The sequence below is a fragment of the Phalacrocorax aristotelis genome, chromosome 13 (assembly GCF_949628215.1).
Source record: "Phalacrocorax aristotelis chromosome 13, bGulAri2.1, whole genome shotgun sequence".
Classification (NCBI taxonomy): Eukaryota; Metazoa; Chordata; class Aves; order Suliformes; family Phalacrocoracidae; genus Phalacrocorax; species Phalacrocorax aristotelis.
The window spans coordinates 652,307-666,609 of record NC_134288.1 but is presented as its reverse complement, the minus strand read 5'-3'; the positions used below and the strand labels follow the sequence as shown (position 1 = coordinate 666,609).

At 40.4% G+C, this 14,303-nt stretch overlaps 1 protein-coding gene across 1 annotated transcript in view; it reads right to left on the bottom strand.

Annotated features, from left to right (window-relative positions):
• The window catches only part of MMP24 (matrix metallopeptidase 24), a 48,468-nt gene that overhangs the window by 29,276 nt on the left and 4,889 nt on the right, over positions 1-14,303 (bottom strand). The window contains exons 3-4 of the mRNA XM_075109048.1: positions 9,923-10,039; positions 7,500-7,804 (exon numbers count right to left, since the gene is read on the bottom strand). Of these exons, the coding sequence (XP_074965149.1) occupies positions 7,500-7,804; positions 9,923-10,039 (422 nt within the window). The remainder of the gene's footprint in view (positions 1-7,499; positions 7,805-9,922; positions 10,040-14,303) is intronic.

Here is a 14,303-nt window from a genome sequence, read left to right as displayed (position 1 = left end):
ATAAAGGTCAAATTATTTAGAGCTTTGAAAGACACTCATCTCTCCAAGATCCAGGATTCTGAACAGGGAAAGCCATACACCTATTCCTTGAGACAGTCTGTAGAAGAACCAGCTGTTCTAGCTAGACACAGTTCATAAAGTATAATGACATCGCTCCGTAACTGCATTTTTAGAGAAGAAACGTTCCATCTTGTACCTGTAATGGCTTCTAGGGTACTCAAGACAAGTGAGCAGATTCAAGTACTCAGATGTGACCGTAAAGGCAACAGGTATCAGAAGCATAGGACATCCTCCATCCTCCATCCTCCAAGATGGACCAAATGGATAAAGGCAAGGGTCAGTGATCTAAATGGGACAGACTCCAAGCACAGGCACTGCTGTGGCAGAAAAATCTGTAGGTGCCTGGGCAATTTTAAGAACTTTGTACTCATAGCAGGAATTTAAAAAGAGTACCAGGACATTCAGGTTCAAGCTCAAATAAATTTGGTGCACCTGAGTTCTTAACAAGAACAGCCCAAGCTGTGGCAGAATGGTTCTCTCAAAGCCTGGCTAAATGCCTATGCTTGTGCAACTGAATTCCGCTGTAAATGCAGAGGTGAGAGAGAGGATCCCATCTTTAGGAACAGGGATACAACTGTCAAAAGAATCAAGGTTTGTGATATTAATACTGCCAGGATAGAAAACAGTAAATCTCCAGTAAAGATATCACTTTGAACATGCTGACTGGCAGATTAAACATCAGCTCAAAGCTATGCATGCCCCCCACCAACAGGTACAACAGGTGGTTGTGCTCATTGGCTATCAGTAAGACTCTCCTCCAAAGTTAGCTTTACTTTCTCCTTGAGATCCTTACTAAATATTCACATTAGCCAGCTTAGACAGTATTTGGCTGTCCTGAAAAACCTGCTCAGGTTCCTGAACATGTGCGATATCCAGATGGTGGCTTCAGGAGTGCCTGCTCTGTTGTCCAAGTAGATGCTCACTGAAACAATGCTAGTCCTTGTGGTGGAATCACAGAGAAAAATCTGTGCAGTTCCTCTCCTCTGTGGCTAACAGAAGCCTTTCCAGAGGTGGTTCAGACCCTTTTCCTCCGGAAGTTCTGCAGAAGCTCCTGTGCTGATTTGGCACTGAAAGTGACCCATGAGGTCTCATCTCCCGTATTGGTTCTGTCAGCCTTGTAAAAACTACCACTCTTTTTGGTTGGCTTTTCTTCAGATGCCCTGATCAGGAAGCTTTCCAAAGAAGCCTCTGGAGGAACCCCCCAGGATATATGGGGACCTGTGTGTTGCAATGATGACAATATTTGTTTACTTGCTATTAGCAAAGCTCAGCATTTCTTGCCAATATCTAATTAGCAGTCACAGTGGTAACCCTACATTTACAAAGAGAACTTGATACAGGTGTGAAGCTGTACAGTGTGGGAAAGTACGTGGATGAGAGGCTACTGAAAGATTAATCCTGTTAACTGCAAAAAGATGAAACTTGATGTGAAGTTGAATTACACTAGAGTCGCTATGGGAATAACTTTTCAGCTGCGGTTGTTTCCTGAAGGAGTGGCTGCCCTTGGGCACACTCCCACGTACAATGCCACACACCCACATACAACCCAACACACATGCAGATCATAGGGACGCTCCTAGAGCTCAACTCTGGGCATGCTGAAAGAAAAAAATTCTGGTGATCCCTGGCAGGGCATGGATACCTTGGTACTTATTGTGCTTTAGCATTAAAAAAATTCTCTATAAGTCTCTCCAAATCAATCCTGCTCCACTTTAAACCTTCTACTACTGCTTCAGTGTATTTCCTGACCAGCATGGTGCCTATTACACATAAGCTTTGGAATGAAATCTGGATTGCATGGGAAGACTGACAGCAGGTTATCATAATTACAGATGGGATAGGCCCAGCAGTGGCAGTTCTGGTTACCCACCCTGCAGCAACAGCAGTGCTTGCTACAGCCATGGGTAGTTATTGCAGACATGGGTGCCGTTAGCACCAAAACTACTAAGACACAGACACTGCCATTTGCAGTGATGGTGACATAGCAAGTATCGTCCCTACCAACAGAGGAATATAGCTAATATCTATATACAGCTATATCTATACAACTATAAAGCTAATATCTGGAGTGGGTTGGCAGACACCACTTATTTAGTAGGATGGTGTTGACAACACGCATAACAGCAATGGTCTTTTACGTTTAAAAGACCATGAAGATTTACCTATGATTATTATTGATACTATATGTAATGTTAAACTGGAGATTAAAATTTACTTCCTGCAATTAACCTGGATTAAACAAATATTTGAGTTGTCAGAGGTGTGTAAGAGCAGTCATGTGTAACATGGATATTTAAAGTGACAGAACTTACTTTCAGCCACTCAGGATTCCTGTTTAACCTATTGTTGGGGATACATGCATATGTAATTATTATTTTCATAAAAAGGGCTAGGAAATACTTTATTTGGCCGGTTAATAATGGATTTCATGCAGCACCTCTATGCTTGAGCCAAGTTACGTAACATAATGAGACAGCTGAGGGAGAGAGATCAGAGCACAGCCCTCTTTCAGGCACAGGCTTTGCTGCCTACAGTGAGCAACGTATGTCAGCAGCTGTCAGTCTTGGGATGGACAGTTTAAAGTTTACTTGGCTGTTTCCACAGCACGTTTCAAGTAAAAAAAGCCCAAGACTTGGAGAAAGTAGAGCAAAGTCACCTTTGGTGTCCCTTCTGGTAACGCAAGCAATTGGGATACTGAGACTGCTTGCATTAACATGTAACTCAGTGACCAAATCCTGCACCTGCACAAAGAGAAGCAGCTACGCACAATGTACTGCTAAAAGCCAATGACTCCAAAATCGGCTTTAATTGCCTCCAAGTGCCCATGCATCAAAGCCTAATAAGCTGGAGCCCTTGCTGCCACAGGTCTGGGATAAGCTAAAGGCCAAGAGCTGCTTTCATCTATGTTAAGGAGCATGTTCCAGGAAAAACATGAGGTAAGGCCCTGCAGCTGTGATCATTCCAGCTGCTCTTCATTGTGTGGTTGTGTAGATGATTTATCTCTAAACGTAAACCCACATTCCTCCTCTTTTTCAGTTGCATCCTGTTTGCCGTATCATTTCTCTGATTTGCCTTGATCCTTCCAAATTCCAACATTCTGCATCATGCTTCTAGCTGCTTCCATTGACATTCTCATCTGAAAACTTAACAAATGAATTCTGTATCCATGATCCCAGCTTATAAGGACTGCTCCAGTTCAACCTCCTATCTGGTTTTGCAAATTAATATAATATAATATAATATAATATAATATAATATAATATAATATAATATAATATAATATAATATAATATAATATAATATAATATAATATAATATAATATATTCGATATATTATATTATATATAATATATAATATATTATATATAATATGATAATATAATATTATTATATTATATTATATATAATATATTATAATATTATATAATTATTTGTTTATTATTTATTATATAATATAATTATGTATTCTATATTTTATATATTATTATATATAATATATAATATATAATATATAATATGATAATACAATATTATAATATTATATTATACATAATATAGTATAATATTATATAATTATTTATTATTATTTATTATATAATATGATTATGTATTATATATTTGATATATTATTATATGTTATATGTTATATATCATATATTATATATTATATGATTATATTATATTATATTATATATAATATAATATATCAAATATATAATATATAATTATATTATATTATATTATATTAATATCTAAATTAATCTTTCATAGCTTGCTTCTGGAAATGTCAGAGCAGGCAATACATTAAGATGATAAATCAGGAATCATTAATTGAAAGTACAGTATCACTTGGCTAAAGGGATTGTATGCATGAGTGGAATGGTAACTAATATCCAGGGAGAAGGAAGCTTCGTATTCACTTTGAAAGCCTATGCACGATCATTCTTCACAGCAGAAGACAACAGAAGTGTTGGTGCACGTGCCCCTATTACCATAACCTCAGAAAGACAACCGACAGCTTCATAGCTATTCTGATTATACTAACAATTTTAAAGGACATGATAATGGCCATGCTGTCCACAAGGGGCAAAAATCAGTATAATAATGCAAAATGATAATATATAAATCCCAATTAATTTTCTGCTAGCTGGTGTGATAAAATTGCTGATGAATCCTAGCAGATTACCACAAAGCACCTTTACAAGATAGAAGCTTTCATCAATAGGATACATGACGTTCTCTGTACAAATCAGAGATGGCTGTTTTCACAGAAAGATCTGTTCAAATAATTTTTCATTTTTTCTGACTGGATGAGACTTCATGTGAAATGTTTTGCTTTTATCCATATAATTTGCACCGATAGTGAAGACTCCAAAACAGTTGTTCTGCAGGGCAGTAGCTGCATCCAAAGAGGGACTTACTGAAACTCTCCAGGGGCACAACACAGTAAGACAAATGTAGAACTACAAAAGCAAAGCTTCAGATCATACTGGTTTGTAACAAAACTATATGGACTAAATAGATCAGCGAAATATTCTGAGGACCTACGGCGCCAGTTTCAGCACCCTGCTCTGTTGACCAGAAATTCGCCTTTACAATTGTTGCAAGGCTGAGAGAGCTTTGAGACAGATTGTTCTAATTTTCCCTTCAACTAATACACATTCTTGTCAGGAATGTAATGTTTTACATGGTGATATTTTGCAGGTTGATGTAAAGACACTATGGCTATTTTAAGATTTCTATAATCATTGAATGGATGCTAAATGACCAAAACAGTTCCTTTTTTGCATATGAATGAGAGCTTTGCTACTGATCTACTGGTAGGGTATTTTTATTCTTTCACTGAGAGACCTCTTCAGTTCCCAACAACTCCATTGCCCCAGAATACATACCATAAGGACAAGCAAGACCACGTTTGAAGAAATACTTCCTGTTAAAAAGACAATATTGTACTTGCTAACACCTTATTTACAATGAAAAAGGCACACAGTGCAGGAAACCTCTGACCAAGAGGACACTCTTTAAGACCTGTTAACAGCATTTCAAATAAAGCACATCAGACGTGAGAACCCGGAGCTAGTGAGGGCTCCAATGACAAGAAATTGTGAAACAGAAGGAAAAACCCTCCTAAAAAGGCCTGGATTATCGGACATTTTCAGATTTGCAAACCAAGGCTAAGAACACAGGCAAAACCAAATTCCTCATATTTAACACTCACATCTATAATGCTCAGACTACAGGCATCCTGTCATCCTCAACACATGAAATTCCTTTTCTATCATCACAACTTTCCCCAGGTGGAGGGGACAAATATGACCCCACCATTCTCAACATCCTCACTGGTGACTTTTTAAAAAAGTTTTCAAATAACTGTGCTGCCCAGTCCATGCAGCACAGTCTTCTGAAAACCAATACACAAATGACATCTTCCAGAATGGAGATCTCAACTCTTCTATCAATTTTCACACTCAGAGTGCACACCAGCCCTTCAAATACCATTTATATGCATTTTGAGGACACTACTCATGACAGGCACTCAGCACACCAGAGAAATACATAATGGTTTTGAAAGAGCCACATGGATGCTGCATAAGGAATAGCTTTCATTTAAAAAGAGACTCTCTATTCATTGTATACATTGCTCTCAAACACCATCCCAAGAATTATACGAAGAAAACCCTCAAAAAAGTGATAATCTGTGTCAGAACATCCTACCCAACAGAAAGTTTTCCCCAGAGCCATCCCTGCTAGTCTTTAAGCTGCCTCCCAACCTTGCTAGGCTTATCATCAGAAGGAAGCTTTTTGTGCTGGAGAAAAGAAAACAAAACAACCTAAAACTTGTCAAAACCTTCTTTTCCACCTTGCTGTAAGGAACTTCTATCCCAGACACCAGCACTCCCAGGTCTCATACATGGGCTTACCCAGGAAGTCATATCCGGCACACAAGCTACCCTGACACCCCATAGTTGAGATCAAATAACAACTAAGACTGAACTTGCACAGATCACTGATAAAGCACAAACACACCTAACTGCTGCAAAAGCAGCTCTCACAAGATAATCACTCAGTCTCTGACTGTCAATCCTGATCTTCAAGAGAAACTTATAAACTGTCCTCCAGCCACAAACCTAGGAATAAAAATTTATAACATTTCAAGATAGTAAGACTGCTTCTCTGCCACATTGTAACCTCCCACACTTTCCACACTACCTCCCCTCCACATCCCCCAGGCTATAATCTCTCTCTCTGCTTACATCTCATCTAGTCATTTAATCATGCCAGGGAACATTCCTTCTCTTTCCCTGAGAAGACAAGTATCATATCATTTCTGCTTTCCTACAAATTAGCATTCCCACATTGAACTTGCCAGCTCCATTTCCTTTCAAATATGATCTAATAGACTCTGACTCAAAACTTCGAGGGATTTTCTCAATTTGCATTCCATTTGGAAAGTGATCTGACACTTTTAGGTCAGGCCTGAAGGTGGTTTGCATGCCTGAGAGCTTTTGCCCTTTTCAAACTATACTCTTTGGTCTAATGAAAGACATTACCTCTGCATACGTCCTTAGACATCATGGCCACAAAAATGCTACTATGTTTTTATACAGTTTAAAAAATCAAGCCATATTTACATTCCAAGTAAACTTCTAATCTTTATAAAATGTTTCAAAATGTGATTTTGATTCCCTAAAGGTTTAAAGACACTTTGTTCTTCCCAAATCACTAAGACTGTAGAAGCCTGAGTGATATTTTGTGAGGCCACTGTAAATTCTGTTTTTCCAACTTAAACTTTTTGCAAGTCATCGCTATCCTCAATCACTTGAAAGTCTGTTTGAAAATAGATCAGAAAGTGCTCATTGCCATGAGAGTAAGATAAAGCTAGAAAGACTATTGCTTAATATCACACAAACAGTTGTCCTACTCATCAGTCTTCCTTAACAAATCAGCCAGCCCCAACCTCTGATGGGAGGAATTATGACCTTACTCAGGCTGTGGGAAAACAAATACGGATCAAAACAACATTCAGATGTCTTCACTCTCTCAACTTTCTATTCACCATTACAACTAACTCTAATTGCCCTTGTTAAGTTTTCCATGAAATGTGGAGTTTATATTTCAATACTGTCTTGTTCACCTTTTCCCTCCCAGAGCTGTGGCTTCTGTAGCAACTATGGTCCAAATCTTGAGAAATGTAAAAAGCCAGCAGGCACACACTTCTGTTCACTCCTCAACATTCACATGTGCACAGAGGCATGCAGAGCCACAAACTTACTAATAAAATTATTTACCCATTTAAGACAAAATACATGTTTTAGAGAACATTTGAACCATTGTATGGGAGGTGAAAGCTCCACTAACCAAATACTTTCCAGTTGAAAGCCTATCAATGTGTCTACACTCAACTTATCGCTGTTTTGAAAAATGACCTGTGCTCTTACCATCATGATTAGAATTTCCCAGGGTCCATGGCTCATCTGAATCAAAGTGAGTATCTCCTCCTATTCCTGGTCCAGGAAAGTAAGCATGAGCTAGGAATCCACCTTCTCCATCAAACGGGGAACTGTCTCCATGGAAACCAGAAGCAAAAAATATCATAATATCTGCCTCCTTTCTGTCATTTTTAATTTCATGGTAAGGGACCTCTTCAAAGGTAAGCGGTGTCACTCTCTGCCAAACATCAAATGCCTGACGAATGGCTCTCCTTGTATCAATCTCGCCAACCTTGGGGGTATAGTTGTGTACACTGTGTGAATGAGAAAGAAGAGTTGTTTAAATTTGCAGAATACATTCAAGACTTATTTTAATTCCAATACATAGCTATATCTACACAGCTTCCATTTCCAAAGCATCTTTATTTTTTGCACACTACTTTGTGCATGCAAAGTTTTGCTGTTACAAATAAAGTTACCAACAAAACTACAGCCTGGATCTGAAGTCTACATTTACTAATAAGAATCTTCCCAATACTACAGCCTGGATCTGAAGTCTACATTTACTAATAAGAATCTTCCCAATACTTTGGTTGATATTGCATTGCTTCCTAAAAACTTCACAACCTTTCAAATCCTGGTGTAGACAGCTAAGTAACTTAGTCTAAAAATGTAAATTACTTCAGACTTTCTCTGAAATTATCATGCAAAAATGGAATCCAGTGCATGAAAAAAACTGACTACTAAAATTCTTTTTGAGAAACAAATGTTTTAGTAAACTATACAACCTTATTATACAAACAGCTTCCTTCTCAGAACTACTCAAAATATTTAAGAGCTCAGAGGAGTGATAGACCTGCCAGTTTTGTGCAAGCCAGTCCATGGCGGCTGATGAGAGAGTTTGGCGGGGGTGTGTGTGTAAGTTCAGCTGCACGTAAGTTTCCCATAATTGTAAACTTTAGCTTAAGAAGTGCTGTTCATGGGATGCTTTTTGTGTGTGCATATAACAGACTAAAGAGTTATTAAACTTGGCTTGGGGAATACGAAGTATCTGTGTCAGGGAAACAACTTTTAGTCTTTAATGAAACTGGCTCAATTTAATATAGTGACTGACAGATGAAAGACTCCGTAACACATTCAGTGGTAAAACAAGGTATCTATCACTTGAATGGCACAGTACAAATACTGAGATTGGAAAGTTAAAAACTACTAGTTTGACAATGGCAGAAGTGAAACCACCTGCCAGCCTGCTTCCTGTGGTTATGCACATGCTTAAGATATGTTTTATTTATACGATTATATACCAGTTTTCCCTAAGGTCCAGAGAAGGCTAGAAGCAGGATCTGACTCTCAGATCTTCACATACAGAAGGTGTCCCTTTACTATTTGAGTTAAAGGAATTATTTTTTGGGGAAGCTTTGAACAAGTCCCCAGAACTAGTCCCTCCTCCCAGTCTCTGCAGTCCCTCACTGTTACTTGAAGAATCTTCCTCCTCCCTTCTCAGAGCTCTCAGCAGAAGCAACAGAGTGCCCCAGCCCCTGATTCACTTTCCCTTCACAGCATCATATCTCCTCCTACACATTCTGGCACCTTCCCCATGCTGGTCACTCATATTTCTACCTCTTCACGACAGACTTTCTTTCTGTCCCAGCCTTGCTCACACATACCGTCTCCTTACTGTCTATATTCTAATTTTTAATTATTTCTAATTAATTAAATCTATTTTTTATTCCTCTGCAACCTCCTTTCCCCCTCCAAAAAATTGAAAAGGATATACTTTCAACTAGAAGGGGGGTTTAATTTTATTTTGAAGTGACATTGTTATTGTCAGAAACTTCCATTGGCAGCTGCCTTTCAAAAGCTAAGGGCCTAAATGACTCAAACAAAACACATCTCTGGGAAACAATTGTTGCCATGTAACACTCATTTGACATATGTAGCCCACTTCACATATTACCTCAGCAGGCCTAAGTCTGGACAAAAGCAAGAGTTCTACTACATGAGCAAAACTAAAACCTCTGCAAAAATAAATATTCACTAAAACATAGCAAGTCAGTAGAGTGAGAAAGCATCACGCCTTTAGACAATGACGTTCCTTCTGCTTTAATGGTTTGTTAAAGAAAACACATGACCTCAGGGTTAGAGCCTTAGATTTCTAAGCAAACAGACAGGGTCTTACTAGGATTTTCCTGCCAAAATTATACAAGTGATGGCTGGGATTTAGGTGATCAGTTATTTTCTAATTGACAACAGACTCTTCAGCTAATCCAGTGTTCCTAAAGTATTCCCCTCCACCATGTTCTGAGACTGAAAGCCTCAACTAGGCATTACAGGGAAAATCCAGTTTCTAAAAGTGCTTACAGAATTTGCATACCAAACAAGTACAGAACATGTTTTCTCTTAAACAAAAAGGGGCAGGGAGGGGGCTATACCTGTAGGTTATATGCTTCTGCCTCCACTTTTGTCCAGTTAGTGCATACCGCTTTTTCCTCCGGCTATGGCGTAGGTGGGGATGATCTGGAACTCCACATCGAGGCTTCTTCATCCACCTGGAAGGGAAGGAAAGAAAAAGAAAGCTAACAAAAGTTTGGAAAAGAGATTAAAAAGAACTCAGGGAGTGACTGGAGGACCTCTGATGGATGCCCAGTGCAGACACCAAGAAGGGCTCATTTTTCTCTCTCTCGGGTTTACCCTCTTTGCACAGAGCTGAACACCCCACCTCTGCTGGCAATCCACACACCTCAGCACACCAAAAAGAATTATTTTTTCCTTTTGGAAACACAGATACCAGATTAGGTGGTTCTTATGCTTGTCAAGAGCTTAACAATGGTAACACTACAAAAGAGACCCAGATCAAAATTGCATGTTCGTGTGCACTGGCATCAAACTTTCTTATCACCTACTCTATCTAGCCTCCATTTTTTAAAGTGCCCCAAACCAGTAAAGAAAGCTCCAATCCATAACTCACTAGATAAGACTGAGCAAGTGCAAATGTAACCCTCCCAGATAACAACTAAGGCTTTCACCTGTAACAACCAGAACAGATTACTCCAATCTGCAGGTCACAGTCACCAAATTCTGTTAGGTCCTCCCCATAACCCTTGACTCTTTTGATGTTACTCATGATGTAGGAAACTCTTGCCTCTATGGCCAAGTGAACTGGAAGAGCAAAGGATGCTGTGCCTTGTACCAGGATCCATGCACTATCATCACAGAAGTCAGGTTTCCTCCCCTACCTTTGTTACCTCCAGGCTTAACGGATCTTTTGCTTATTTCTTGCACTAGCTTGAGGGTGGTCAAACACTGGCACATTTTGCCCAGAGAAGTGGTAGAGTCTCCATCCTTGGAGGTATTCAAAACCCAATTGGACATGGTCCTGTGCAACCTGCCCTAGCTGTTTCTATTTGAGCAGGGAGTTAGAGTAGATGATCTGAAGAGGTCCCTTCCAACCTAAATGATTCTCTGACAAGGAGAGATAGACTGTACTCCAGAATACTATCTGGCTTGTTGGTGTGGGCACATTCCAGAAAAGTCAGAAGTGGCACAGAGGAATGAATCTGTCCCATGCAGCAGCAGGCGAAAAAGGAGACAGGGACAGAAACAGAGGAACTACTGCTACTGGTCTCCAAAGGTCCTAGCACAGCAACTTTCTGTCCCAGTCATGTTCTTTAGGATTTTGCAGTGCAGGCCAGGACAGCAGACCTGGGCCCAGGAATAATGGAAGCAGTCCCTGGCCACAGCCTCCAAAGCAGACTGGCACTGCCCTCAGCCTCCTGCTTCAGCTGCTGCTGGGGACATTGCCACTGGCATTCTTCAGGCATTTTATGCATTTTTTTCCACTTACTCTGATGGCAAAGGCAAGTGTCCACTGTGACACTATGCCTTAAGGCACTGTAGGACATGGAATGCAGAAACATGCCACTGCCTGGTCACACACGAGAGGAGGAGCATTGTAGCAAATCCTGGCAGATTTCTCAGAGAGGACTCCAAATTCTCTCTGCTCTTCTCAGCAGGGCTTCCCCCAAATACCTGCCTATCTTGGGGACAACTTTTGGCCTCCAAATGCAGACATTCCTCCATCAGCTGCAAGCAGCCAAAGGCAAGTAGTCCATATGTGCCCATGTGCTTGAGCCTAAACAATGTTCATCTTATCTATAAAAAATATTAGGCCCACACCTTCAGGATGGGAGTTTCTTCCCATCACCAGAAGATGGTTTACAAGACTTCTTTCCAGGACACCTTTTAAAGAAAAAACAAATAGACAGACACTCTGCCTTGTACAGCCTCATAAGAATGTTCTTTCACAGCACACATACCTGCTTCCCAGTTCAGGCAGTCAAGCAGCTGACCTTTCCTTAGTCCACTTCCTAGTTGTAAAACTACAGGTGCTTACAAATTTCAGTGCAGTCATCTGTCATCTTCTCCCCACCAAGAACAGAGCAAGTAAGAGTTGTTATACATATTGTACTGTACCTGACGAGAACCCAAGCTGTGTATATAAAGATCTTCTCACTGACATTACCTTACATTTATCAGTACGGTATGTCTTTCAGAAATCTGAACAACCTGTGGAAATCAGATCCGTCTTGCCCACACAACTGCTGCCACCTTCAAAGAAAAGAGGTACATCTAAAATTTGCTTTTAGAAAAGTCATATTAATTCAACCTCAATACAGTGTGTTTTGTTGAGTGTCCTTTTTTTTGTGTTCTTTTGCATTGCTTCTACCATTTTGCTAGAGAGATGCTAGGCTTACTGTAGCCTGGATTCTAGGTATTTCCTGAGTATTTTTTTTAAATTCCAGTCATATGAGACAGTACAGAGTTTTTTGCATAACCTTACATAGCTGTAGTGTGAATTAGGTTTTCATCTCTTGAGCTTCATGAGAACTCCAATACTCTGAACATCACCATCATCAGGCCCTGATTACAGTCAGAAAATGACCTTCTCTTTTATCTTTACTAGTATCATCTAGAAGACAAAAAGGTAACAGGGGAGTGTTACCAAACCAACACAGAGGTGTAGGACAAGTCACCAGGACTCTCCAGGACAGTGCTAGCTATGCTGACACACTAGCAATACATCGCCAAGTCCCTCACATCTCACCATCTGTTTCATGTATGAACACCAGCTTCCCCTTCCCAACACCTGCCTTATGCTGAGCAGGCTGCAGGAAATCAGTGCCCACACAGATTAGTCCCATGTTGTCAAAGCCAGTCAGAGCCCAACTACCTGGTTACAGGTAGGCAGTACCCAAGTTGTTAACAGCCTGTGCTAATGTCAAGCTGAGAATATTTATCTGGATCAGTTCCCTGATTCAATTTACTTCCCAGACATATGGGCCCTAGTCTAATCACATGGGCCAGGGTACAAGTCCAGCCATCTCTTCTTTTCTCAGCAGGGCAATCTATGGCAAAATAATCACAAAGCTGTAACTTGCTCTGCTGATGCTTTTTGACAGTCATTCTCTACTGAGCAGTTTGGATAGTCCCTTCTGTGTTCTAGGGGATTTATAAAAACATACCACATCAGAAACAACAACAAAAGACCATTACTTGAAGCAGGATTCAGATACCTATGGTTGCTTCCCCCCTCCCCCCCACTTCTGTTTTTAAAATGGGAGCAGCAATAACACTGGATCATCAAAATTTATAGTCAGCCCTGTTTACGCATAGACTATTGCATTCCTCCAGCTGCTTGGCATGCAGAAAACAGGTAATTTAAAAAGCAGTGACATCCAGCTGTTGTCCAGATACTGCTGCCTTCCCCAGTTCAGGCTCCAAGCCTTCCACAAGACCCTCCTAAATAGAGGAAGCTGTCACTCTCAATAGCCTACTATGGAGTTGGTGGGACTGGTATCTTTAAACACCTGTGTTGTGCATCCCAAGGTGAGGACCTACACAACAGGCTCAAGACAATGCACAAGACACTTCAAACACAAGTAAGACTATTTCTTGGTTCCCTCCAGAGCCATGTAAATGATTATGAAAAATAAAATAGTCACCACTTTTGTCAGGTGCTAGCATGCCTGGCACGCTCCCAGTAGTATATCCTTGCATAGCTGCTGAGCAAAATTACAATTTAACCCATTAGCTGCAAGCAGACACAAAGTTTGCTGAGGCACTGTCAATTGCAGGGTACAAGGAGGCTGTTTTACATATTCTCCCCTGCTTTCCTTACAGGAAACTACATATCCTCAACCTGTTACCTCAAGGCAGCCCCTCTGCTGAACAGACCCCAGTCCCACCTTCCTTTAGGTTACCAGTAAGCAACACCAGTGGTGGTGTTCCTTCCCATTTCCCACTCCCACTGGCAGTGCCCGCACGGTAGCTTTCACACACTTGGGTACCACTATTGGAGGAATGAACAAGCTCGGGATTTGGGGGCGTGTGAGGAAGGAGATGAAAAACTATAGGCTTCCATAATAAGTGTAAACAGAATATGCACAATTTATTGCCTAATAAAGAAACCAGAGAAAATAATAATTTTGCAATCTAACTGATTCTAAAGTCACTTTAAAGAGACAGAGCTTATGACACTGACAGAAGTGACAGAAAAATTCATAACTGCAATCTCAAAACTCGTAACACTGACTGAAATAACAGCTTAGCAAATGCATGAGTAAGTCAGAGCTCTCAAAGCCAGCCTGCCTTGCCAGCTTGTCTTTTGCTCAGCTTCCACGACCAGGTCTGAGGAAGTGACAGCCCAACAAGGCCCAGCCAAACATGACCCTTGTCGTGGTTCAGCCCCAGTCAGCAACTAAACACTACGCAGCCGCTTGCTCACTCCCCCCACCCCTGTGGGATGGGGGAGAG